Below are 25,717 nucleotides of genomic sequence, written 5' to 3'. Positions count from 1 at the left end.
AATCGTTTTACAACCTGACATCATATTTGGAGCGTGCAGAGTGTGGTGGTGGAACTCTTATTTTTTTTACTTCACTACTGTATCAAATATAAATCATTTTGTAAGAGCAGCCTGACACATTAATATACGTCTACCAGGGGTGGAGATTGCAGCCAGCAGACTACACAGGAATGAGAGGGGAGAATGGGGTTGAAGGAGTGCCTCTCATCCTCTCTCAGCCCTTACTCACATCTGGTGAAAAAAATGGACTTGATTTCTACAAAGCAACATTTCTTAAAAACTGCAGAGCGATAAAGAGAAAGAGAGAGAAAGTGTGTGTGTGTGTGTGTGTGTGTGATAATGGCAGGCATGGAAATGTTGCTCACCAGCTTTCTTCCAGATCTCTTCAGGCACGTATCCAGACACAGGCCGGTGCAGCAGCTCCCTGTGAATTTCTGGGGAGACACAAACACACAGCCATGGTAATTAGAGATCAACCAATGTTTTGCATGACACAGCACAAAAGATTGTAGAACAAATCAGCGTGTTGTAGAACCTGTTGGTTGCCCTGGTTTTTCAGTCACGGTTTAAGGAACGAAACAAATCATCCAGTTTATTTTTCATTGATGCAATAGACTAGTGAGATGTAAAATGGTAAAATCATGATAACATAGATGATATGGCCTAGTAGTGTATGTACAAACTTAACAGTATGGACCTAGAACCCACCCCTGGGGATCTCCACATTAACTATCGACCATAAAACTGCTGGAGAAAATAAAAAAACTAGATAATATCACTTTCATGTAGGACGCAAACCAGCTAAGTAACAATGGGAGATTTTAGATCAGCTAATAATACTGGTAATAATAGGGCTTCTTTAAAGCTCGGGTAGGTAATATCTTTTTGGACACTTTTTTGTTATATTTGTTTAAATTCTTATTACATCCCAACAGCAATCAATAAAGCAAATGCTCTGACAAAAACGGAGAAAAAATTCCGGTATCCGTGGCTGTCGCAGGAATGTAATAAGCCCGGCCAATAATTTCCTTTGGCCAAAAGTGCAATAGAGTTGGCAACACTGCGATGGGTTTTTCGGTTGGATTTCAAAATCTAGCTTGGTCTTGCTGGTTTCTCCAAAGTTGCTAACCCCAGCTTTAATAGTGGTGTGGAAACTGCAGACCTAAAAGGGATAGTTTGGGTGTTTTGAAGTCGAGTTGTAGGCGGGACTTATCCATAGTCAGTGTATTACCTACAGAGGTCGACGGTCGGCACGCCCCCAGTTTAGGAAACAGGCGGGAGTACTGACAAGGGAGTAAATCAATGTACTGCTGTGGACAGGGCCAGCAGCAAAAATTATTTTAGCCACCTGAAAGAAAGGCTCACCGAAAAAAAATCAATATCAGTTCAAGTGTGTGTTATATTTAGAATATTTTAACAGCTTTATCTTGCCGTTGGACAGCCTTTTCAGAGGAACTGAACTGAAAGTGAAACTGATCTATGCAGTCTTCAAAGCAACAAGATCAGTATGATAAATACTTCATACAACCCCACTTCAAAACATCCGACCTGTCCCTTTAAGAGAGCTAAAAAAAATAAAAAAAGAGGACAGATTGCAAGAAAGTCTTTATGTGCATTAGTTCCACCTCACAGGTGTGGGAGGAAGAGGATTGATAGAGGAAGTGGAATATATAAACTCATAAAGAAAGACCAACGAAAGTGGAAGGACCAGCGGAGACGTGTTCTTACAATGTAATGGAAACATTACCATAAATCCTTAAACTCACTGGAACATGGCTTTAAGCAGTCCTGTAAATATACTAATTGCTTTGCTACGATATCCTTTAATAGCTCTCTAATACATGTGCAGTTTGTGTGATTCCCAACCTGGTGTTGCATTTTCCGGTGCGGCCGGGCTCTGCTGCCTTGACTGCCCACTGGCGGCGCCCTTCTTCAGCTCTTCAGCATCGCTGTATCGTCGGATCCAATAGTTGAGCTCCTCGCGGTCGGCCTCCTGGCACCGGCGCAGTACTGTCAGTGAGCGCCTTGTCTTCTCCACCATGTCCATGATACAGTTCAGCAGCTGGGGGTGACAGGGAGCGGACAAGGCGCTGAGTTTACACATAGACGTGGAAGGATTGATTTAAATTCAGCAAGGCAACGAGAGCGATTCTTAATTAAAGCCGACATCTGTGATGTTATTTTAGTTAGTGCGTCATTATTACATTCATATGTTTCATGGAGTTCGGCAGTGAAACACGAGACACTCTCACCCTTCAAAGGTCACACCTCTCCACATGACTTTATCACTTCAGTCAAGAATATCTTTGTGTTCACATTATGTCATTTAGTGACTGAATTTTCACTGCAACTGTGAGGTGACACAGCATCACAAATGTGACACTAGATATATTTCACCTAGTGAACATGGGACTGGATTAACAGCCCTGATGGTGAGCACACGAGCAACAATTTAGCAATGTTTACATTGTACGTTTGTTGCACTGCAGGCAAACGTATTTACATCCAAGCATACACATACACAATATAATTATATAAAGAATAAAAAAAAAATTGCTTATAGTTTTGCATGTAATGTCACACCTTTGTTTAGATGATCTCACATAACTATTTTTTTTAATAGCACCCACAACACTTTAAGGTCACTCCTATTTTGTGCACAGCAGTTGACAAACACACTGTTTCTCTTAACTCTGTCTTAAAATACAAAGAGAAGTATTACAATTTAATAGGACTGAAATAAGGATTTAGATAACGTCTGGTTTTCAAGGTATAGGAATAAAAAAAATGTTATTACTTTTCTTACATGGTCAAGGTGTTTCCACTCCTCAGCCCACTCTCTGTCTGTCAGCCTGTGGTCGATCACTTCCTCCTGTCTCGTCCCTGTATGCATACCTGTAAACAGTAAGACAGATAGAAGGTAAACAAAGGGCAAGTCAGTATGACACAGAGGAACAACGCAACATTACTCCATCACTCCCATCCTTCATTTGCTCCCTGGTTGAAACTCTCTTTCCATCCATTCCTTTCTTCTCCTCCCTCCCTCCCCCTTTTCTTTGCTGTCTCCATATCTCTCTCCCAGCCTGAGGGCAGGACTCAAATGACTGAGCTTCTGGTCCAATAAACATCCATCACAAGGCAAGACATGGTAAATGTCTCTCCTATTTTTAGAGCAGAGCCGACGTCGTCGTTACAGCTTCATCAAGGCTCGGTCTACGCAGAAAAATGTCTCTAATTCAACGGCGCCGTGCCTGAATGTGCTTCTGTTGTGCGCTCACACATCTCACAGTGCAGTACTTCAGTCAGCCATCAGATCAGAGTGGCCTCAGCGTCTCTGAGGCAGCAGGATGGCCATGTGGTCAGAGGGACTGTTTGTCAGTCTGTTGTACCGACAAGCATCCACCAGGCTGAAGTGGAAGTGGACACTGACTGATTATCAGTATTATTAAAATGGATACAGATCTCAGTGGTATATAGTTAAAGAACTGAGAAATGATGTAAAAATGATGTAACAGTTTACTTTTGTATATAAAAATCCTCTTTATATTTCTCTTGGTAGTGCTACAAAGCAGAATATTTGACAGCGCGCCGTGTAATGGAGTTGGTTTGTGTCTCAAAATCCCAAATCTATGCAACCCCCCCCCCCATCCTCCCCTATGTCCTCACCAACAGGCCTGGGTCTCTCCCGGATCTCCCGATGATTGGAGGCGGGGTGTCTGTAAGTGTCCCGGTAGTGATGGGCGATGGCCATGTCATCCAGCCGGTAGTGCTGCGGAGGGAGCGGGCCGCCGGGATGGGGCAGGCCGTTGGGTTGGTAGGGGAGCCCATTAGACGGGCTGAAGCGCTGGGCGGGGCTTATGGTGCAGGGCCGCTTGCTCGGGTGAACATCCGGGTGGAGGGCGCCATCTCGCTCGAAGCCGTTCTCTTTGGTTCTGGGTGAAGAAAGAAAGAAATGAGACACATTTTGAGTATAGTCACTGCGTATAGCACTTTATGTAAATAGGTTTGTCTTCCAGCGGGTGTTTATATTTGACTATTTTGGTAGAATCTGTAACATTGGACAATAGACAAAATGAATGAGTAGCAAAGGGAAAGTAAAATAAATGCACGAAAGAGGAGAGGACACAGGAAGAATCTGTGGTATGGTAATATCACACATTTTTTAGTAAAAATATTTTTGTTACAGTTATTTCATACAAAAGCCAAACTTGAAACATGTCATCACAACATTTTTTTTCGCTCCTTTGTGCTGCACTAAATGCTTGAGTTGACGCGCTAACAGACAAAACAACTGCAGGAATCATACTGGAATTCTTTCATGGAAAAGATTCATTCACGTCCATTCATACTTACGTGCACGTACACAACTGCAGTGTGCACTCACACACAAGCATACATACTCACTAAAGTCGTTTACAAGGGATCAGGTGAAATTTTGTAAGGCTGCATCCGAAGATTAATGTGGCCAGGTGTGTTTGTGTGTGCGCATTCTTGCACATGTGTGTCTGTTCTCAGCTTTGTCAGTTCACAGTTAAAATCTTGCCAACCTCCCCCCACTATCTGCACTCCTCCACTTTCCTCTCCCCCCCTCTCCTCTTCCTCCCCATCTCTCTCTCCGACGAACAGATTGAACTTCTTAATGAGCTGTTTTTATGGGCTGCTAATGCTCATCCACAGCTCTCCATATGCTCTTTCCCTCCATCCGTCCGTCTCTCGCTGCCTCCCTCGACTCATCCATCCATTCTTCTCTCCCCCCAACCACACTCTTATCTCCCCAGCCTTCCTGCTGCAACAATGTTTATATCTACAGGCAGTGCAGTGCACACATACACACACTTTGACATACCTATACAATGAATGCATTGATGTGTGTACCCATAACCTACCTACTGAAGATGCATACATGGGCCCAATTTACATGCACATGCCAATGTCCTGACATTTTAATACTTGTATTTATCTTTTACATATAAAAAGTGAACATGTCAAGATTGGGTTCACATTGTCTCTAAGGTAAAATGATTAAACGGCATCTCATAATGAGCGACAATCTTTTACAAATACTGGAAATTCTCAAACAGGGAATGACATTTTTTTTCTTCTTTTACCTCTACTGAAGAGGGACCCATGCCTTCACTTCAGGGCTTTTAATTTCTAAATTCTAAAAGTATATTTTAGATTATATTTTAGTAAATCCTGACTGTTTATCTGTTCCCCTTTGTTTTTATACAAATCCGAAAGTTCCACTTATTCACACTGAAAACATTTCAGGGGGTGTAATTCCTTCTCTTGCATGGAAGACTGTTATTGTGAAACATCTGCAATAAGTGTTCCATTGACAAAAGCGGAATGGATTAGACTTCATCAATTAGTGAACGAGAACACCATTTCTCTTAGAAAGAGAAATTCTGAGCAATAGAGTGTTGAGCCTAATTTTGCTGTATGTGGCTAATGAAATGAATGCTGAAAATATATACTGAATTCTATTTACCATGCAAGCCATTACAGTACCAGTCATTTTGCACTCCCAGCTATTATTTTAGCATCGGCTTTGTTCGATAATTAAAGTACACATGATGTGTATGCTTTTTCTGTCATATTCATATTGTACTGCGATATTCCTGGTCAGGTTCCTGCAGACCATGGTATTAATCAGGATGCATTGATGGTGCATTGTTGTCCGTAATTAAGGATTCCCATTCAAATTCCAATATTCTGGCACAGGGCTCTAATAAGCAGGAACGCAGAGCAGAGGTAAGCAGAATCCAGAGGTGCTTAGCCAGCCGTATTGGTGCTGGAGCCTCATCTGTAAGTGTTATCAGCCCATCTCCCAGGGCACACACACACACACACACACACCCACACACATACACGTACACCCCCAAACACGCACAGAGGTGCGCACACATGAACCCTACTCACCCCTTCACACTGAATAGAGAATCATGCACACAGACATTCACACAAACAGACCACATTTTTTTTCACCGAATACAGATGCCTACTTACTTTTTCTCTCTCTCCATGTATTTCTCTCTCTCCATGTATTTTCTCTCTCTCACACACACACACACACACACACACCTTTTCCCCTAAGCTCACTCCCCTAAGCACTAGACGGCCTGCAAATATGCAGGTATTACAGAAAAAGTCTGCCTATCCGACTGTTGGGGGGGGGGGGGGGGAAAGAGAGGTGAAAATTATTAATATTGCTTTTGGCATTTTTGTCCCTCAGCAAATATAAAAAGTACATTTTCCTCTCCCCTGCCTGTATTAAAAATTTTAGACCACAGGAGAATTACTCTTTATTTCAAAAGACCATGCACACATTGTCCTCAAAGCACAGGCACAAACTCACCACAGTGCACACACACAAACTTCGCAAACTTCTGTTCAAGAAGTTAAAAATGCTTATTAATGTTGAATGGAAGAATATGTGTACGGGTGTGATTCGCGTAAAGCCAATTTTGGCCGAATATGCATGCCAAGCTATATACTGTGTAGATTCTGATGGTATTTTTTTGTTGTATTGCAGCTCTACCAAAAAAAGTGTACGTTATTGGACTGGGAAAGAGCCACAGTCTTGAACATGCAGACATGCTTGGCGTTGGGCTTGCGGGTTTTGTGTTTGTTTCTTTTTCTGCTGCTCTGGGGAAGACTGTTGGAGAGACGACTATAGGTTTTTAGTGCTGTGTGTTCCTGGACGGCACGTCTTAGTGCTTGTCCATTAGAGCAGAGAACATTGAGTCATTACCAAAGTCTGTGACAACAAACGGATGTAATGATTTGGCTGGGGTGGGGGGGTTGAACTGATGCAGAGAGAGAGATACACACACGCAGGCACACTCTGTGTACTCACACACCCAATCAACCATGGAAGTCAATGGTAACTTACACAGAATACATATTCACACACATTCACACTTTCCATTAAGGCACAACTGCCTGCCTTCCTTCCATTTGTGTGTGTGTGTGTGTGTGTGTGTGAGAGAGTGTGTGTGTGTGAGGGGGGGGGGGGGGTATCCTCTCCTCAGTTCTGGCCCATTAAGAGCAGGAGCCGGGAGCTGAGATGTCCAACGGAGCACATCATGAGGCACACTGACAGACACTTCCCATACATACATGAACACATCACACTATTGCCCTGCATTGGCTAAGCTTGTTTCTGTGGAGCGTTGTATGGGTTCATGGATAAGCAGGCGGTCTCAAAGGGATTCATGTATGAGATCAAATAACAGAGTACAAAAACCTCAGCTGCTTTAATGTTTGGAGCTGATGAACCAAATCAGTCCCATACCGTCAAACTAGTGTTCTGACTTTCTAATTCACCCACCTGTCTGGCGTCCTTCTCTTGCCGTTCTCGTTGACGTCCAACAGGAGTTCAGAGGAGTCCACTGGGGAGGTGGTGCTGGTGTCCAGGAGCAGCTGCTCATGCTGGGCCAGGTACTGAGCTGGGTTCTGCTTGGCCAGCCTGGCACAGTGCAGCAGCTCCCTCTGAAGGAGCGGCAGGTTGGCCTGCAGAAGGAAACGTCACTGTATTACCGGAGGAAATGTAACATTTGTGCTGGATGTTTTAGACAAGAATATAAATATCACATCTGCCTTTTTGCCTGTAAAAAAAATGACTCGCTCAGTCACTCACTCTTCTTTCTGAGATGCTCTCTGTTAGTCTTTTGGCTAATTTGGGAAACAATTACAAAATCTGTCAGATTCTGAGCTGAGCTGTTTTTACTACTTAAATAAATGTATTTTGTTGGAAAAACATACTAATGAAGATTCAGAACTGCATAAAACAATAAAATCACTTTATCCCAAAAGAGAAAATATGCAGCTGGAATATTCAAGTTCTACTCATGTGCTAAATATAATATAGTATAAGTTGTTGATAATTATATTACAACAAAGATAAATTCAAACAGATTGATGCATCTCTTAGATCTGAAACAAAATGTAATGCTCATAAAGCACATACAAATATGATGTTGTGATAAAAGCTTTCTCCTATCTTTTCATACCAAAAGCACCAATTTGAAACAACAAGAGGCCCATTTCTTCCATGTCATCTGACCCCTGTTTGCTCATTACCACTGAACCACCACCACTTCCTGTGACTCAGAGTGCATTAACACCCAAAAGGTTTCTCCGTGGCATATACATTGTTTTTCTCAAATATATATAAAGAAACAGCAGCTATTTTCCATCTCTTTGACATAACAAGGGGGTATGCTTTCTTCTGTGGGTCATGCAGGTATGTGCGCGCAGACTTCAAAGACATCTGATGGGGTGCGTTTTTGAAGCAAGAAGATGAAAGTGTTTCGTCAGGCTGGTTCAGAATGAGAGTGGGGACTATTTTAGCGAGGTACATCACATCTTTTTAAGTTATATGTCTGTTAATCTTTGTTTTGTCCTCAATAACATAATCTCTCTCCAAGTCTCATGCTTTGTTGTTTCCTTTCCCTATTTTTTTCCAGTTTCATAATCTAAAGGCTTTCATTCGCTCTGTCATTCCTCCCGTCCTACATTAGCCCACGAATTTGCTTCCGTTTCTTTGGCCATTCAGTCTTGTCCTTGCCAACTGCATACAGAAATAATACTTGCAAAACACAACCATGATTTGTTTAGTGGGATTTATGTTTCATAATCATACAAAATCCCTCTCCAGTAATTGGCTGCAGTAAAAGAAATGCCAAGCGCTGGCCTTCGCTTTACCTGCCCGAGTTAATGGTCCGTTAATAGTTTATGATCGTAATTACCCTCTGAAAGAAAGAGCATAAAATAGATTGCTTTGACCCTGGTGAACTCATCTTTCATTAATTAGAGGTCATCCTAATTGCCAGAGATGGGGGATGCATTAACAAAAAGTCTGAGTCAAGAAATGCAGACCATTGAAGAGACCGGATCATTTTTCATATGACAAAGTAAGGCGATTTGCTTCTGTGCAGTTATGGTAACCAACATCTGCACTTGCATAAAAGGAAAATTCCAAGTAGTGTTCAGCAGCCACAGCTAAAATCCGCCCGGGATGATTTATTGTGAAAATACTGGATTTGTCATTTTGTCAAACGATGCCAAAAAACTATTCAGAATATGCCACATTCAGGATATACTGCACTTCATCAACTTTCTGTTTCTGTGTAATTTGCAGTTAAAGGAGAATCTAGGAAACGTCTTTATTGTCCTATTGAAATGATTTCCTGTCATGACTTTCTCTTTCTCTCTCTCTCTCTCTCTCTCTCTCTCTCTCTCTCTCTCTCTCTCTCTCTTTTTAGGTAAATGTGTTTACGCCTCTGTCTCGACGCACTCCTCTCACTTCATCACGACACAAGAAAAACAAAACACTAGAGAGTTAAAAAAAAAAAAAGCTCAACTTTAACTTGAAACTAGAGAAACACTGTTACTCTGTGAGCCTGTTGTCTTGTGTTGCGGGCGTCCCGCCAACTCATCACGTCACTGGCGCTGTGTGGTTTATGATTGCCTCCTTCCAGTAAAGAGTCCCAACCAATTTGCGGTTTAGTATTAAGAGAAGGGGAAAGGAATTGAGTGGGTTTGGGTGGAGGTGGGGGAATTGGAGGGGTCGGCTTGGTCTAACATTAACGTAATGAAAAACTCTGAGCCCTGACGCGCATTGTTGCAGCTGTGCTTCGACGCACCTATAAAAGCTTCCCTACACTTCCAACTGCTCTCTGCTACCATATGGTAGCGGGCATTAAAGGCTCTGCAGTGGCAAGACACTAAAATTAGACTGGGGATAGAGAGAGGCAGAGAAGGAGCGGCGGAGGGAAAAAAAAAAGAGTTGCATCTTTGATTCCACAGCCATCCCAGTGATACACTAACCATCTGGCGAGGAGAAGAAAAGGGAAGGAGGGACTGGAGGATGGATAGATGGGGAACAGTAAACAGAAACAGCATAGGGATAAAGACAGAAAGATATGGAGGGAGAACAAATGAGAAGGTGAGGCAAAGCAGAAAAATATGAATGCAACTACAATAAGGGAGTGATGTGAAAAAGGGCACAGGGAGGACACCAAGTCCCTGTTAGTGTTGTTAACAGCCAGTAACAGCGATTCTAGTGGGACCAATTCCACATCCACTCAGGACCATAGTGGATAATATAGACTTGTGAATGTCAACTCACACATGCGCACATCTGCAAATGCACCCATGCATACACACAGCATAAAGTATGAATGGACTGTCTTGTTTTCACAAATAACATTTACCTCGTGCCTGTCACTCAGACACAAACAGGTAGAGCAGGGGAGGGTGGGATAAATAAGGGATGGGGAATAGACAACGAGGAAGAAGTAGGCAGATGAATCCAGAATAGGATGGAGGGGGAAAGAGAAAGGAATAAGAAAAAACAAAGCGAGAAAACAAAACAGAGCCTGTAATAGAAACAAATGAGCTTTATGTTAAATGTCATGCGTGTCTCTGCTCTCCGTCTCTCAGTTGCACACTGATATTGATCTCGGCTTCACCTACACCCCATTACATGATCTAAACTGCTGCTGCACAGTACATCCCTCAATATAAACCCCCAGACCCATTTGTCCTCTTTGACTACCAAAACAAATCATACCGCCGACACCACCAGTCTTGCGTCCAGACTGCTGTAGTCCTTCAATTCCTGTAGACACTTACAATATGGACCTATCTGACACGAACAGCCCAAATGTACAGAAATGGACACTATTTCACCTGTAGATACAAACAGAAAATCCAACCATCCCTCTTCACTTTCATCTCCCAGACTGGAATAAAGAGATTAGAGCTGTGCCGTTGTGATTGAAAATAGTTGACCGGTGACAAATGGGCTGAAAAAAGGGCATAACTGGATGCTTAAAAGAGGGTTAATATGCCATGCTAATGGTTGGAAATGGGAAATACTTGCTAAAAGTGTGGCTTTAGTGGGATGAGGAATCGATGACAAAGACAGCCTCACAGAAAGTGGTGGAGGCTGGAGCACATGAAAGGGGACGTTGATCTCAGGTCACATGCACAGCCATTGTGCTCTGTAAACACGTTAAGCAAGTTTCTTCAAAAAAACAACAACAACAAAAAACTTGTTCCATTTCAAATATTGCACAGGAAAATTACAGCCTGAACAAAGTTGCAAACCTTAAACAGAGTGAACCTAAGAGAGTGAGATCAGCCTCAGTATTGACAAGATATTGACAGAACGAGCAAGAGGGAAAAAAAGATGATGTGAGACACAGAATGAGAGAGACTGTACTTAGTGAAATTGCAGAGAAACTGAGGAAGAAGAAATGAAGAAAAGAGAGGGATCAAGAGAGGGAGAAACACAAGTATGCACATCTGGATCTGGGCTGGCTAAAAGTTTTCCAGAGTAGGTCGATCAGTCAGGGAGGCAAGCAAACCTTCCGCAGTAAATGCATATTTAAATATCTACCTTCAGAAAGGGTATGACAAAAGGTCGCAGAGGGAAGTTGGTGGCTTCTTGGAGCTTGGAGTGGAATTCTTCGATGGTTAGCGTGGAATTCTGGAGGAGAGAGAGAAACGGAGAGAAAACACATGAATCCATGTGGAAGGCATTAAGTGAAAATATTACTTATTGGAAGCTAAGCTGTATTCTGGCCTGGAGTGAATGTTTCGGGTTTTGTAATAGGAAGCATATGGGTAGGCCGCAGTGAAAAGACCCACAGAAACAAAGACGCACATCTCCTTCAATTAACAAAACAAATACACATGCAGGAGTCACATCATCAAAAAAATATGCTGCATTGTGCCTCATTTTTTTAAATCACAAATTCAGTTTTTGAACATGATCGGCTAATTTAAAAACAACAAACTTTTAAGAGCAGTGGAATTGTCTATTTTCAAATTAGCTCAGATCTGCTTGTTTTTTTATTATGAATCGATATAGAACAATTTAATATTCTAAAGACAACTGTGACATGAAGGAAAATGTGCACATTTTTTGGAGTGCATTCCGTAATATATGTCTATTAAAATAGTACATTTATTTCAGTTTTGAACAGGATATTGTGAATCTCACTTCTTTGATTAAAGAAGCTTTGATTTGAGCCTCCTTGTATCATCACAGGGGGCGTGATCTTTTTCCCTTCTTCATTGCTTTTTTTTGTTTACCATGACTTAGACATTCATTTGGATGTTTGCACACATATTTTCAGTTGTATACGTGTACATGGATGACACCCTCGTCCTTATCAACACAGTACATGAGCCTGACACACTTGTGCCATAATGCTCCACTCCTGTGCCCTCCCTCGATCAGTGCCAACCAAATAACTGCCTGGCTCTTTTCACAGACCAGATAAGACCAAGGTGACCAAAATACATTATGGACCATGCAGGAAAATGAGGACAGAGAGGGTGTAATATATTTAGTGGGAGAGGGTATTTGTGTCGTTTCTGTGTGATTGCAACCAGGAGGGAGTGTATGTTTGGAGCAGTGGGGGGTCCGGTGGGTTATACGTTTCAGTTTGTCAACACCAAAACAAAGTCTCGCCTATAACTCACATTAATGACTGACAAGACAGCCGTGACACTATTTGAAATTTTCAACATGAACTATTCCCACGATGCAGAACAGAGAGAAAGAGTGAAAAAGAGAGGAGAAAGAGGAGAGCGTGCACATGGGAGAAGTATCTGCTCCATAACAAGCATAAATACAAACAAAGGGGGGAAAAAAGCAAAAGAATCAAGCGAGACGAAGAAAAAACATAAAAAAAAGCAGCAGATACCATTTTTCCTCCCCACACTCTCTGTGTTATTTCCCAGACCTGGATTTTGTTACATTCAGCCTTACATCTGTTCACCCAGATTGCGTAGGGGCTGTTCTTGACAGCTAGTGAAACCTCCTGAGTCTCCCTCTCCCCCTCTCCCCAGCACACAACTAGCTAATTAACGGTGTCACTCTTTTCAATAAGGCAAGGGGAGGGACAGAGAGACAGTGAGCGAGAGAGGAAGAGAAGGAGAGAGATATATATAGAGGGGGGGTGTATGTGAGCTAAAACGACACAGGAGAGGCATGTGCGTATGCAGACGGTGAGAATAATAAACATAGTGAAGCCAAAAGGAGGCTATGCTCTCTGAGGCTAATTAAGAAAAAATCCTTCCCTCCATCTACTCCGCCTCCTCCTTTCTGCACGACATACAATCACTATTTCTGTATTCCCCTGCTCGTTAAGTCAAATCTTCTCAGATCACAAAGACGTGCAGTAGATCTTTAGATTTGCACATGTATTTCATAACACATTCATATAATGATGTCAGCTAAGCTGGAGAAACACATCTGTCTCATGAAATCTCTGTTGGATAAATGTAGTTTAATGTTTGCAAATTCAGACAAATTCTAATTGCAACACACCTGCACAACCTTAGTGATAAGTGATAATGATGTTAAAGTAACAACTCTAATGTTGCCTCTGGTTTTCCATGTTTTTGTGTGTTGTATTTGAATTTAAACAAGTGCAATGGAAATTCAAGAATGGTCTGATGTTATTCTTGTTCTCAGAGGACAACATACGGCCATTGTTTCGTGAGGTATTGTGTCAAGCCTGGAGGCAGAGGTTCACAAATCTCTGTGTTTACTTCATACTTACGCCTGGAGGACCAGATGGGTGACGTTTCTGACATAATAAAATATAAGCAAACCTTGAAGAAATACCCCTGAGGTTTTTATAATCAGTGATACGTATTTCAAAGTATTTTAACAAAACCTGACACTATTTAAAATGTTTGATTCAGTAAACTCATTCCATCTGCTATTTCAGGCATGCTGAACAAATGCTAGGAATGATTCTCAAATCATTCCTGTTAACTATAGGCCCGGTGTCAATTTTCCACTCCATCAGCCCTTTGAGCTAAAGCTCATACACAGAAGCCACTCACCACTAGTCCGAGCACTAATGTGCGGACCCGCTCGCCGATTTCAGGTGAGATGTCGTTGCCAAACTGCTGTAGAGTTGTGAGGAAGCGCTTGAGCTTGCTGAGCTGCCGGGCGCCGCAGGCCGGCGGCAGCTGCTGGTTGGCCAGCGAGGATGAGGAGGAGGAGCTAGGACCATTGCTGTAGCCGTTTGGAGGAGATGGAGCGCCGTTGAGCGCCGTAGGAGAGTGGCTGCTGCCATTGGTTACTGTTTGAGACAAAAAAAATAGCATTAAGAGAAAGACACATTCCATTGGGCAAAGTAGCACTGCATTCACTCTTTCTATATGCAAATCACCAAAAAAATAACCTAAAATCCCTGACTTTACCTTGAACAAACACCAACAAAGGAAACAACATACGTCAGCTTCACTGAGACCAAACCAGTGATTTGGAATGATTTACATTCCCCTTGAAAACATTCACAATCCTCAACATTTGTTTCCAATCATCGCGGCTCGTTTGATACTTTGCGGCATCTCATAAAAAAACGTATTTCTGCATTTGGAGACATGTTGCCTCTCTGCACCTCCTTCTCCCTTTCCCTTCCTCCCAGCAGTCTAAACAAGCAGGGACATTGTGACCAACCCCCCCCCGTCGTGCCAGAGCATGGGAGCAGCGTGTGTTTGTGTGTGCGCATGTGTTGGGGGAGTTGGTCTACAAAGAGATACAAGGCGGCATAAAGCTTTCTCACTAATGAGATTAGGTTTTGACTAGCAATCCACTCACTCCCCCTCTGGCTGCCGTCCAAAGCCGCCACTGTAAAGAGAGAGACGAGATACTCAAACTGCATCTGGTAACAATTACGTCGGGTGGAAATCAAAGCATACTGCTTTGTTAAAACCTTCGGCATGCGTAATGAGAGAGCTGGGCCTTTCCTCCCTCATTGCACGGAAGCCCCGATGTTAATTGCGGAGTGAGAGCGTTTGCAACAGAGAGAGAGAGAGACAGACAGACAGATAGAAAGAGAGAGAGGGAGAAAATAAATGCTAAAGATAAAGAAAGGGAGGATAAGTGATTGAAAGAGAACAAAATAATGCCTCTGGAGCAGAGAACCAGCACTACTAACGCCAAATTGAGCACTCTGAGCATTTTGAACCGCAAGGCCTTTGATTCTTTGATTCTAGTGCTCTTCATGCAAGTGGTTAAGTGTGTACTTCTAAGTAAATACTAGGGTGTAATTTGCTCGTCACAGGCTATGTGAACGCCCTGGCAAAGCTCCAAGGGTTCGTAAGCTTGGGTGTTAATGAACTTGTTAGGGGAGTTGTTTGGAATGAGTGCAATTTGGGAGGGCTCCATACAACTTGTTACGGAGGTCTTACGATGCTGATGGCTTTTCAAGTTTTTGATTTGGGGGTTTTAGCCATGCATATTGCGACTGTCTTTCCATGTATGAGCGCATGCATATCTGCTCTGTTTCAAAGTGTTGCTGTGTAAATTTTCCATGGGTGACTTAAAGGTACAGTGTGAAGGTTTTGGCGGCATCTAGCGTCTGCAAGACTGCAGCAACTTGAGCGGCAGAGTGCAAAACCATGTAAATGCAGTACACTGTACTATAGTTTTGCACTCTGTAGTTCAAGTTCGGAGTAATACGGCAACTTTAGGTAACGTGAAAATGTGTAAGGCTCTCGCTAGAGCCAGCGATTGGTTTGTCCGTTTTGGGCTACTAAGAAAACACAACAATTCTTAGTTATAGGTGATTATACACTAATACGTTGTGAATATCATATTCCATTTCTGCTCAAATATATCCCGAAATGCTACACACTGTACACCTTTAAGGTGGAATTATACTTATGCGTCTGATGTAGAGCCATCAGTCTGGAATATATTCAGGTTCAGCATCACTTCAACCACCAATGTATTATGTAGGGATGCACTAACCCAACTCTTCCAACTCTGCCAATACCGATGCCACTATACCACAACTCAGTGGATTTGCTGATACCAAGTATTGATCTAATACTATCATAGTGCTCTCTTTTCCCAAAATTGAAACGTGTATACCACACTGCATGGAACTTCGAACACGAGGTCAAGGATGCTGTGGCACTGACAACCAAGTCTGCTAGTCTGCTGTGAGTACGATGTCACTGATACTGGACCACTACTGTTTTTAGACCATTGAAGAGCCAATTGCAATAGATGATGTACTTCTGTTGCTACACCATAACCCCTTAACCCACAACAACCTGGCTTTACTCACATGTGGTGGGGGTGTAGGAGCTATTACGGGGTGCTCCTTGCGTGCTGGGTGGGGGAGGCATGGTAGGGGGGGTCAACCTGGACTGTGTCTTGACGTCCGCAGGTGAGTCGGGCATGGTGGAGCGCTTCCCAGTGCGATCTGAGGGAGGACAAAGGGAAAAGTTGTCATGACATACTTAAAAATAACATGCTGATGGCTTGACACAGAAAATAAAGTAAGCTCGGGGCACCATATTCCACAAAGACCGATACCAAAATTTGGGCATAAACAGCAGCAGGATTTTATTTGGTAAGAAAGTGCCTGTGAGGTGGGCCAGACACGGCTGGTTCTGGTATTAGATGGCTCACCACACCATATGTCTGGCCACCATGACATGTTGCAGATGCTCAGACTGTCAGATGAGGAATGATAGGGTGAGAAAGGAGAGACTCACAGACAGACACCCGAGAGAGGGGCGTAAATCTGCCGCGGGTACGGGTCTCATTCCACCACCATCTGTGCCAACCTGCATGCCCGCTGTACAGAACGGTGACACAGTACCTTCCTCCCCTGCTAACGACTGCAGTGCTCATTACACACACACACACAGACACACACACACACACACACACACACAGCCCTAAAGCTTGTACCTCTGGATACTATATTCACATCTGTTCAGGACTGGAACAATGAACTAATTTAAGATGACAAATACACAACACAAACTATCAGTTCTTAACTTGTTTTTTTACATTTGATATTCTGTGATAATTGTGACAGAAATAACACCTTAAAATAAAATCAGCCAGATCATATCGTATCGTACTCTACGACTTCAAAGTAATTATCAAAGATAAAACTTTATTCAAAAACAAAACATTGTCTTTGATGACATGCCTATTTTCACCTAATACATGTTGCTTTGTGCTCAGCAGATAACTGACCATGTCTAATGTATGAGAGCGACAACAAGAGATTATCAATGTCTTGCACTAGCTGTGAGGGCTTAGCCCATATTGTGCAGGATAAGCTACACACCTTCCCTCAGCAATAGCATTGACACAGAGTCAACAGACTGTTATCAACTGTCTCTGTGGCACATTGTGAAGGGGAGATTGTATAATGAGAGAGAGAGGAAGGAGGGTGGAGGGAGAGAAGAGAAAAGAGAGCGAGGGGAGGGGAAATGAGGGGCAGCAAAAGAAACAAAAGTACTATCTGTGACATTGGGAATATATAGCTGTAATCATGAAGTGGATGCATGTGCTTTGACTCAAAGACACACACACAGGCACGGTAAAGGCACACACACAGTCTGTAATCAGGGTGGTGCATGTTCAGGAAACAGGGTGGTCCCTGTCACACAGTTGTCTCAAGACCCTTGAGTGTGTTAATGTGTTTTTGCATGATAAATATCCCGACTATTACTTGAAACTCCTGAGAATGAGCGCCCACGGTACCGAGTGCAACCCATGAAGTTGAGAAATATAGATATTTCAGGATTGTCTATTCATAGAAAATATGAATGTTATACTGTTTCGAAGAAAAACTTCACTCTAGTCTACAATATCATGCTTCGTATCGTTGGAAACTAGAAATTCCGAGCTATCTAATGCACCCGAAAACACACAGCGGTTAAATCTATGTTCTCATCTCATAGGAATATATAGATCCTTCGTAAAGCACTGTGGGCGTTTTCATTCTCCATTTATCTGCCTGTATAGCATGGAGCTCTACTGTCATATGAATATTGATCATATTAATAGTGTTTGTAACTATTTCAATGTTGTGGGGGTATTTATGTTATTGGTAACATCGCTATATGGAAATAAATAGTCTTTTGAACTAAAACTCACAGTAAAGTAAGTAAGTAGGTACACCGTAGATATGACCAGAACACTGAGGCCCCCTGGGTATATTAAGTGTAGTTTCATCAGTTGCAAATGAAATCAAAGAGTAGGAGAAGACATTCAGTTGCATCATTGTCTATTGGATCTGAAATTAAGATTTTATACTAGGCAAGGTCAAAAATCTTATAATTTTCCTTCATTGCTTCTCCATTTTCTTTGGAATGGAAATGTAGTTCAGTTTTTTTGATAATGGATTCATATTTCTTCGCTTCCTACCTTTCTAAGGAGACCAGATATATGCATATAAGCCCTATGGTGGGGGAGCTATTTCTAATTCATTTTGGGTGTGTATTTTTAGGAGGTTTTTTTCCGAGGAATGGGGCTAGGGGGTTAGGAGGTTAATCTTATATTTTACATGTAACTTTGCATATTTTTCCCTCAGTGTTTGTGTGTGAATACAGTACAGACTGTATAAATGTTAGTGTTCCTCTGCACCGACTGTTTGGATCCATAGTGTTAAGTTTAGGTGAAATGAAAGAGAAATACTGATGTGAGAGAGACGGGATAGCCAAAGCCTGTTAGCTAGTGCCAAGCCTCAGTTACACTGTGGCTCACTGCTGCCGACGTGCACTGTGACTAAGTATTTTAGTCACGCTAGCTCAACTTTAGCAGGCAGGCGAGTGAGAGATGGAGACGTCACTGAAATTGTAAATAGAGAGGGCTCCATAGCCCCATTTCAAATAAGTAGAGGGGACGTGATGTAAATGAATGAAACAATCACAAGAATATACAACATATAAATACGTAGTGAAAGCTTTATGACCAGTGACATGTTCAGGAGCAGTAGCTTCTTTAAGCTTTAAAGGTTTACTGAGAAGAACGGAGACATACAAGAATCAAACAAGAGCCTTAAATCCACACTAGCTCCCAAAGGTTATGCTGCTCGTTATTTCCAATCGCACTGAAATGATTTGAACTAACTTACTGACTGACGCCTAACTGGTACACTGACATTTATGCCAGCAATGTGCTGTTATCAAGATGATCCCTTGTTTTTAGACGTTCTCTAGCTTCCAAAGACCCTCAAGGCAAACTGATCTCAACCGATGCAGTCAGACACTGTCAGCAGACAGGAGAGGAAGAGTAAAGCATCCTCACATCCCCCCCGACAGGTCACACATCTACCTATTAACCACAGATGACTGTCCCTCAGTAACCATGCACTCACTCCATGCTGTCCTAAGGGACAACTGATAAAGTCACTGGGAAGGTTGGATTTTTCCCATCACACTGGCACAGAGACTTTTAGGTGCAGACTGAAAACCAGAGCATAACAGACATCAATCCTAACAACTTGTAGTGTTACTTACTGGAATAGATTCAGTTTGGGCTGAATCTTACACATTTTAAATTTAAATTCAAGTTGCTCTGCTTCTCAATGCAGTGAGGTAGAGCAAGTAGGGAAGAAAAAAAAAAGTTCACTTTTTTTGTTTTACTTATGAAGCAAAATGGGTCTACAATGTAGTGTTGGACAATGGCAATACATTGAACCTGGAACAAAGGAGGATTTGATTAAAATGCAGCTAGCACAGGATACATTGCAGAGAGCAGCATGAATAGATGCAGAGTAGAGATTAGTGGAAAAAAAGCTGACTGATTAGAAAAGCAGAGAGTAAGAGGACTGGAGGTGAACAAAGAGTCAATGTGAAGAGAGAGATTGACAAACCTTTAACTGTCGAGTCACTGCACTGCATTTCTGCTAACTGTCTCTCTCTCTCTCTCTCTCTCTCACACACACACACACACACACAGACACACACACACACACACACACACACACACACACACACACACAGACACACACACACACACACACACATACAACCTGTCTCTCCATTCTGCCGGCCTGGCCAGACTGCAAAAGTTTTACTACTCTAATTTCACCACATTAAAAAAGTCTGGACCTGACTATTTATTTTATAAACTGAGGATATAGTAGTGTAGCGAGTGGAAACATATAGTCTTACTATAGTCTGTCTCAAATTTGGCTGCCAGCTATCATATCCTGTATGCCTGCCTAAAATATGATCTATGAAAATACAAGGTCATTAAGAAAAGACGGCCGGGTGACAGGACCCAAGGTAATTCATCATTTTCCAGTCAAACACAAAGACCTAACATGTATAATGAGCCCAAGTGAAAAAGAAAGAAGTTATCATATCACACATGGTTGTGCTTATCCTGTTTCACTGAAGCTTTGAGCTCATGCTTTCCATAGTTCGGTGTATTGGCTTTTCTAATTGTGTGGTCATTTTTGGGCCAAGTTCACATTGATCTATTGTTAGATAGTAGGACGTCCAATTATGGTCCATCATCTTATAATAACCGTAATCTTTGTGACTAGATAGGGGGATGGATAAATGACTAATTTCGTCACAATGGAATTTGAAAGCAGCTTGACCTCCAGTGCAAAGCAAACCATATAAATCTTTTGGTTCATTTACATTAATGTGGGGTCTTTTAAGAGAGGACTGGAGCATTATTTTTTAGGGTAATACTCATATAGAAGGAACAGAAAAGCACTTTTCTTAACATTAAAAATTAGTTCACAGTAAAAACTTCAACAAGAGGCACAATGTGAAATACATAAAGAGGGAAAAATGCACAACAGTCTGGACTCCAGATCCACCTGAACTCCTGCATGGCCCTGCGGGCCTCCGGCAGTATGAAAAGATGAGTTTAGTTACAGGTTTGTAATTGGGGATTAGCACCGAGGTCAGTGTTTTGATTGGATGGCAGTAGTGCGGGTGGAGATGAGAGAAACACAAACCGTGAAAGCATTTGAAACTCTGCAGTCCCTCAGGGAAAAAGATGAAAGATAAAGAATGAATTAGTGTGAAATTCGTGTACACAGCAAACACACGCATGCATCCAGGCCATAACAGTCTCTCTCTCTCACACATGCATACAGTCCACCTCCCCCCCAACACACACACACTTACACACCTACACCTACACACACGTCATTTACAAACAGCGTCTTTTCTGTTTCTGATTTGATTGAGAGCACTGCAAAGCATACGAGCAGAATAAAATCAATGTCTTCATACTAACCAACAAGGGCTGCACCCAACCATTCACTCTGCACTCACTATGCTACTTGAATCAATGGCAATACTCCCTCCACAAGGTAATTTACCCAGTCTCTGGGAAAAACACAAATAAATCTTACAGCTGAGGCATGTTATTGAAAACAGCTCACCCCACACAACTGTGTGCCGTTCATTTTCATGAGCAAACATGGCATGTATATTTTAGAATACAAAATGTGCAGACAACAGTCAGACAAGCCCTCATTTTATTACAGCAATAGAGCAAGGCTGAACAATAGCAAGTGCTCGCTAACTCATACATAATTCAATTCAAAAAGCATCACCTGAACACGCAACCTTAAACAACCTTGAAAACAAAGTCTCCTTCAGCCTAATACGTCTGTTAAATGTTAATGGCTGAACTTAATGCACATCTATTGTTCATTTATTAGCCAGTTGCATATTGGAGGCGAAGCAGCAGATCTGTGGCCGGCCGATGGATGGTATCCCAAGACTGGACAGGTATTGATGTGCTGAGCATTAATGGAACGGGGCGATGAGTGCTTTGACTTTGCCTAACTCACTTTACGACTTCTCAGAAGTGCTGTTGTCCAGGAATTAATGGATTGAAGAGGATGAGGACGGTTGTGGAAGAGGCAGCAATTAGCTATAAAAGAACAGAAGAGCCTCTCAAATGTGTGTTGATTCACTCGTGCACTCTATGAAGGCAGAGGTGCCAAACCTATTGATGATCATGCTTATGGATGACAGTGATTAATGTCCCACAACAGCCACTTGCTGCATGGTTTTATCTAGAGAATCATAAAAGAGCTCTTAGCGCAAATATTTGCAGCATGGGTGGCCTGAATGAGACTCAAACCCATGAGAATATTAAGGCTTTAGTGATGCCTCATTAAATGTATTTGGTATATTGTTACCCAGCTATCATCTTGTATGTGTCCGAGGTAATTACACTGATATCTGACTGAATTATGAGCTCCCAGGAGGGATGAGGTTGTATTTGCTTTGTCTACATTATGTCGGAATTACACTGATGGCAGAAGTGCCGTTACAATGCGGTGTAGTAAGACATCTTTTGGTATGAACCCCTGTTGCCTATACTTGCATTGTCACGGATGTCTTTGAGCTGTGAGCGGTTCAATCAAAGAATGTTTCTTTCTCAGATTGTTTCAGTTTAACAGTTTATAGACGACTGAAGGGGTAAAAGTTATCTGTAATTCACAAGAAAAAATATCAAACATTTGAGAAAAGTCACAAAAAAATAAAACAAAATGTTGGAACTGAAATAGGTGGTTTTTATCTTATTAATCATCTCGCGATCCCTCAGCCGCAGGTTGGTAACTACTTTTTTAAGCATACTACTTAATTATAATTTGAGAATGAAATATAAAAAACACACTTAACCACCCTCACATCTCTCTGAACAAGCTCTCAAAGTTGAAATAACAAAGCAAAAGTTGAATTATTCTTGTAACTTCTTTAATCTCTTTACAATCCATCCCTCTGATTCACAGACCGGTCCTAGAAATGAGGCAGAACCCTGGACTACCACCTGCCACTCACAAGGATGTCTTCACACTTACATCACCCGTTTGCATCGTCCATGATTACGTGATCCTCAATGTTTGCAAAAATATCTCTTTCTTTCTTCGCTTTTCTCCCTCTCACTCGTACCATCTTTCAGCCGAGCTCAAAGAAAGGAGATTTTATCGCCCTGCTGACTTGCGATACGCGCCTTTGCTAAGGTTACATGCAAGTTACATCACTCGCCTAAAACAAGGTTGTTGCAATGAAGTATATCTAGAAGGAACGCGGCCCCTGAGAAACAGTTCAATAAACTACAGAGAGGACTTTGCTACCCCACAACTCAAGGCAAAAAAATACAACATTAAAATCCAGACCTTATACATTTCATCATCGCACACAAAGCTGTGAGGTCATCTCGTATTCAAATCACCTTGTGAAGTGGGAACAACATCTCCTAACCTTGATATTTTAGATTACACAGAGGCTACAACGACTTCAAAGTCTATCATCAGGAGACAAACAATCTCCGTTATACACTTCATGAGCTGTGTGTGCGGGTTTTTACGTGACTGTATGTAAGCGCTGTGATCGTACAGTTGGAGACTGAAAATGATGTGATAACAGTGGCAGTAATATGCCACTCGAGAGCACTTCACACAGGCAAATCCCATTCTTCACAACGACAATGGATTTCAATCACGCTGGGTGAATTTTCGAGAGTTGGCGGCTGTGACATAAACAATTTACGGTGCACTGGTGCCTGTGTGAGCACAGGATTGTAGAAGTCAGACATAGATATCATCATTATAGACTTAAATTGAAAAATGCATGAAGACTGACCCGCTTATGCCCTGCACAAACACAGGCAAACATATGATAGACAGGCATAATACCTTCAGCACACACATTGATATGTAGGTGTTGAAGTGAAAACCGTGAGGCAATGAAGCCGCAGGAAGCCTGTGAATTGAGCACTAATGTCCACGACGTGCCAATGTCTGTGCAAAATGGTGCCTCCGGGTGTGTTATGCCCACACACACACACACACACACACACACACATACGCAGCACACTATAATGTGTGAAGAAAGGGAGTGGGACAGATAGGTAATGGAATAGATGAAGCGATACAGAGATGGTTTGATGTGGCGTGTGGTGATTGCTCTGTGTGCTGGGTGTACAGATGTGGAGAGAGGGAGCAGGGGACACACACAAGAGAGAAATAAAGGTAGAGAGAATGAGACGACGGATGTGTTAAGAGAACACAGTTGAGGGACAGGTGGGGCGATTGAGATTCAGACTGAGTATGCAGAGAAACAAGAGTAATCTATCGGTATGTAAGTGTAGTTACCTCGCTTCTCTTTCCATCATCCCTCTCTTCTAGACCATGCACACGTGCACACACACACACACACACACACACACACGCACACAAACAGAGCCATTGGGAGCCAGAGGGAGCAGTATGCAGAGCATGTCCCATCAAACTCCACCCGCTTGTCAAGAAGATGTATGGTTGCAACGCCCTACCACAAGCCCACAAACACACAAATACATACACTGACACACAGCTGCAAGGATGCGTGCACAGATTGCAAGCAAAAACAACACAACTCTCTCGCTCCCTCGCATACACACAGATCGGATTTCATTTATTTCCCTCCCCAGCAAATAAGGGATACAGAGGAGAGCAGTACCGCCATCAGTGTGTCCCTTTGGATTTCTTTTTTTTTTTTCTTCTTTCCTTCTCTCTTTTCCCTCCATCGCTCTCTCTCTCATTTTCTCCATGTTGGTCCCGACTTCGCTCGTTCCCGCTGCGAACTCTTACTGATGAACACACATTCCTCCTGAAGGCTCCCGTTGACCAGTGGCGTCACCTCGTCTCCCATCAACATTAAGTGATGCAAAGACTTTGGGCACAGTGTAATATAGTTCAATGCTAATTAGAGGCCGATTAATCTGCGGCGATGGGACGTTTTACAGACCAAATTTTTGTCGACAGAACTGTGCTCCGATATTGGCCGACCGGGATGTACATCACCGTTTTGAATGGACGCTCCAAACTTGATGTGTATACCTAAAATATATGTTCATGAAAGTTAACTTCATATTCCTAAATAATTAGCATGATGAGGTTGTTGGTTATACTATGGCATTATCAATGTATTAGAGTGAAGATAACTGCTGCTCTGCCAAAAACATGCTGTCTCTATATAGCTAGCAAGCATGGTTGTTATAATTTGGCCTTATCTGATCATTTGAGGGCCACCATTGCTAAAAATAAAAGTGTCCATGTGATTAACTCCCTGATACGGCCTATCAATCAGCTATCAGCCGTATCCTGGTCCGAACGACCGTTACTATATTGGCCTATAAAAATCCACTATCAGTCGCCATCTAATACTAACTGCCGTCTTTTACACATTACTCTATGGGATCAACACTTTGCGCAATCAGATAACAGGTAAAGTTCATCTCTATCACACATCAAACACTCGTGCTGGGCCTTCTCTTTCCTTTCAAACCCATTTAGCTCTTATGGCTGGTAAAACCTTCCAACAACAAAAAAGAATATTGTTTGCCGTTTTTCAAACTACCTGAGGAGGCTTCAGTAATATTTATGTCACCATAATAGTACTGATATAGACAAAGTCATTTGTCACACTGCTTATTAATGATGTATTTTTGTCCTGACTGATGGAGCAGTATAATATGATCCACTTCTCTCAACCCCCAGTCATATTGTAGAAACACGTTACTTCTGGGACTTACAGTAAGTTATCTGAAAACGGCTCGCTTACAAGGTAAGAGTTTCTCCTTGAGACCAGCAAATACAGGAGGAATGAAGTTCATAAAAAAGGACCTTAAGTTTGTAATAATAGTATATAAATACAACTCACAAGAATGAAGGAATATATTCAAAGAATCTGAAGTATCCAGAATGAGTTTTTCCCCCTTTATCGTGTTTTCAGTTTAAAACGTACTATGTATTCATTTCAGCTAATTGTGACCCTATCTTGCCCTAATATCACAAATAGGAGACTGTGTGTACAGTATAGAGTGAAAAGGTGATGGTACAATACAGCACTAAAGATTTGCAAACAGAGCTGCTCCTGATCAGTGTTGACAGTC

The 25,717-nt window shown here is 42.2% G+C and overlaps 1 protein-coding gene across 1 annotated transcript in view; it reads right to left on the bottom strand.

The window, feature by feature from the left end:
- The window catches only part of runx1t1 (RUNX1 partner transcriptional co-repressor 1), a 59,292-nt gene that overhangs the window by 8,202 nt on the left and 25,373 nt on the right, over positions 1–25,717 (bottom strand). Inside the window, exons 2-9 of the mRNA XM_076106333.1 lie at positions 16,116–16,253; positions 13,876–14,117; positions 11,411–11,500; positions 7,334–7,515; positions 3,667–3,932; positions 2,798–2,895; positions 1,867–2,062; positions 366–434 (exon numbers count right to left, since the gene is read on the bottom strand). Coding sequence (XP_075962448.1) covers positions 366–434; positions 1,867–2,062; positions 2,798–2,895; positions 3,667–3,932; positions 7,334–7,515; positions 11,411–11,500; positions 13,876–14,117; positions 16,116–16,253 — 1,281 coding nt within the window. The remainder of the gene's footprint in view (positions 1–365; positions 435–1,866; positions 2,063–2,797; positions 2,896–3,666; positions 3,933–7,333; positions 7,516–11,410; positions 11,501–13,875; positions 14,118–16,115; positions 16,254–25,717) is intronic.

This window comes from Anarhichas minor, unplaced genomic scaffold (assembly GCF_050575085.1).
Source record: "Anarhichas minor isolate MPS153535 unplaced genomic scaffold, ASM5057508v1 ptg000033l, whole genome shotgun sequence".
Taxonomy (NCBI): domain Eukaryota; kingdom Metazoa; phylum Chordata; class Actinopteri; order Perciformes; family Anarhichadidae; genus Anarhichas; species Anarhichas minor.
Note: the sequence above shows the minus strand (reverse complement) of the source record. Positions and strands in the feature narration are given on the sequence as shown.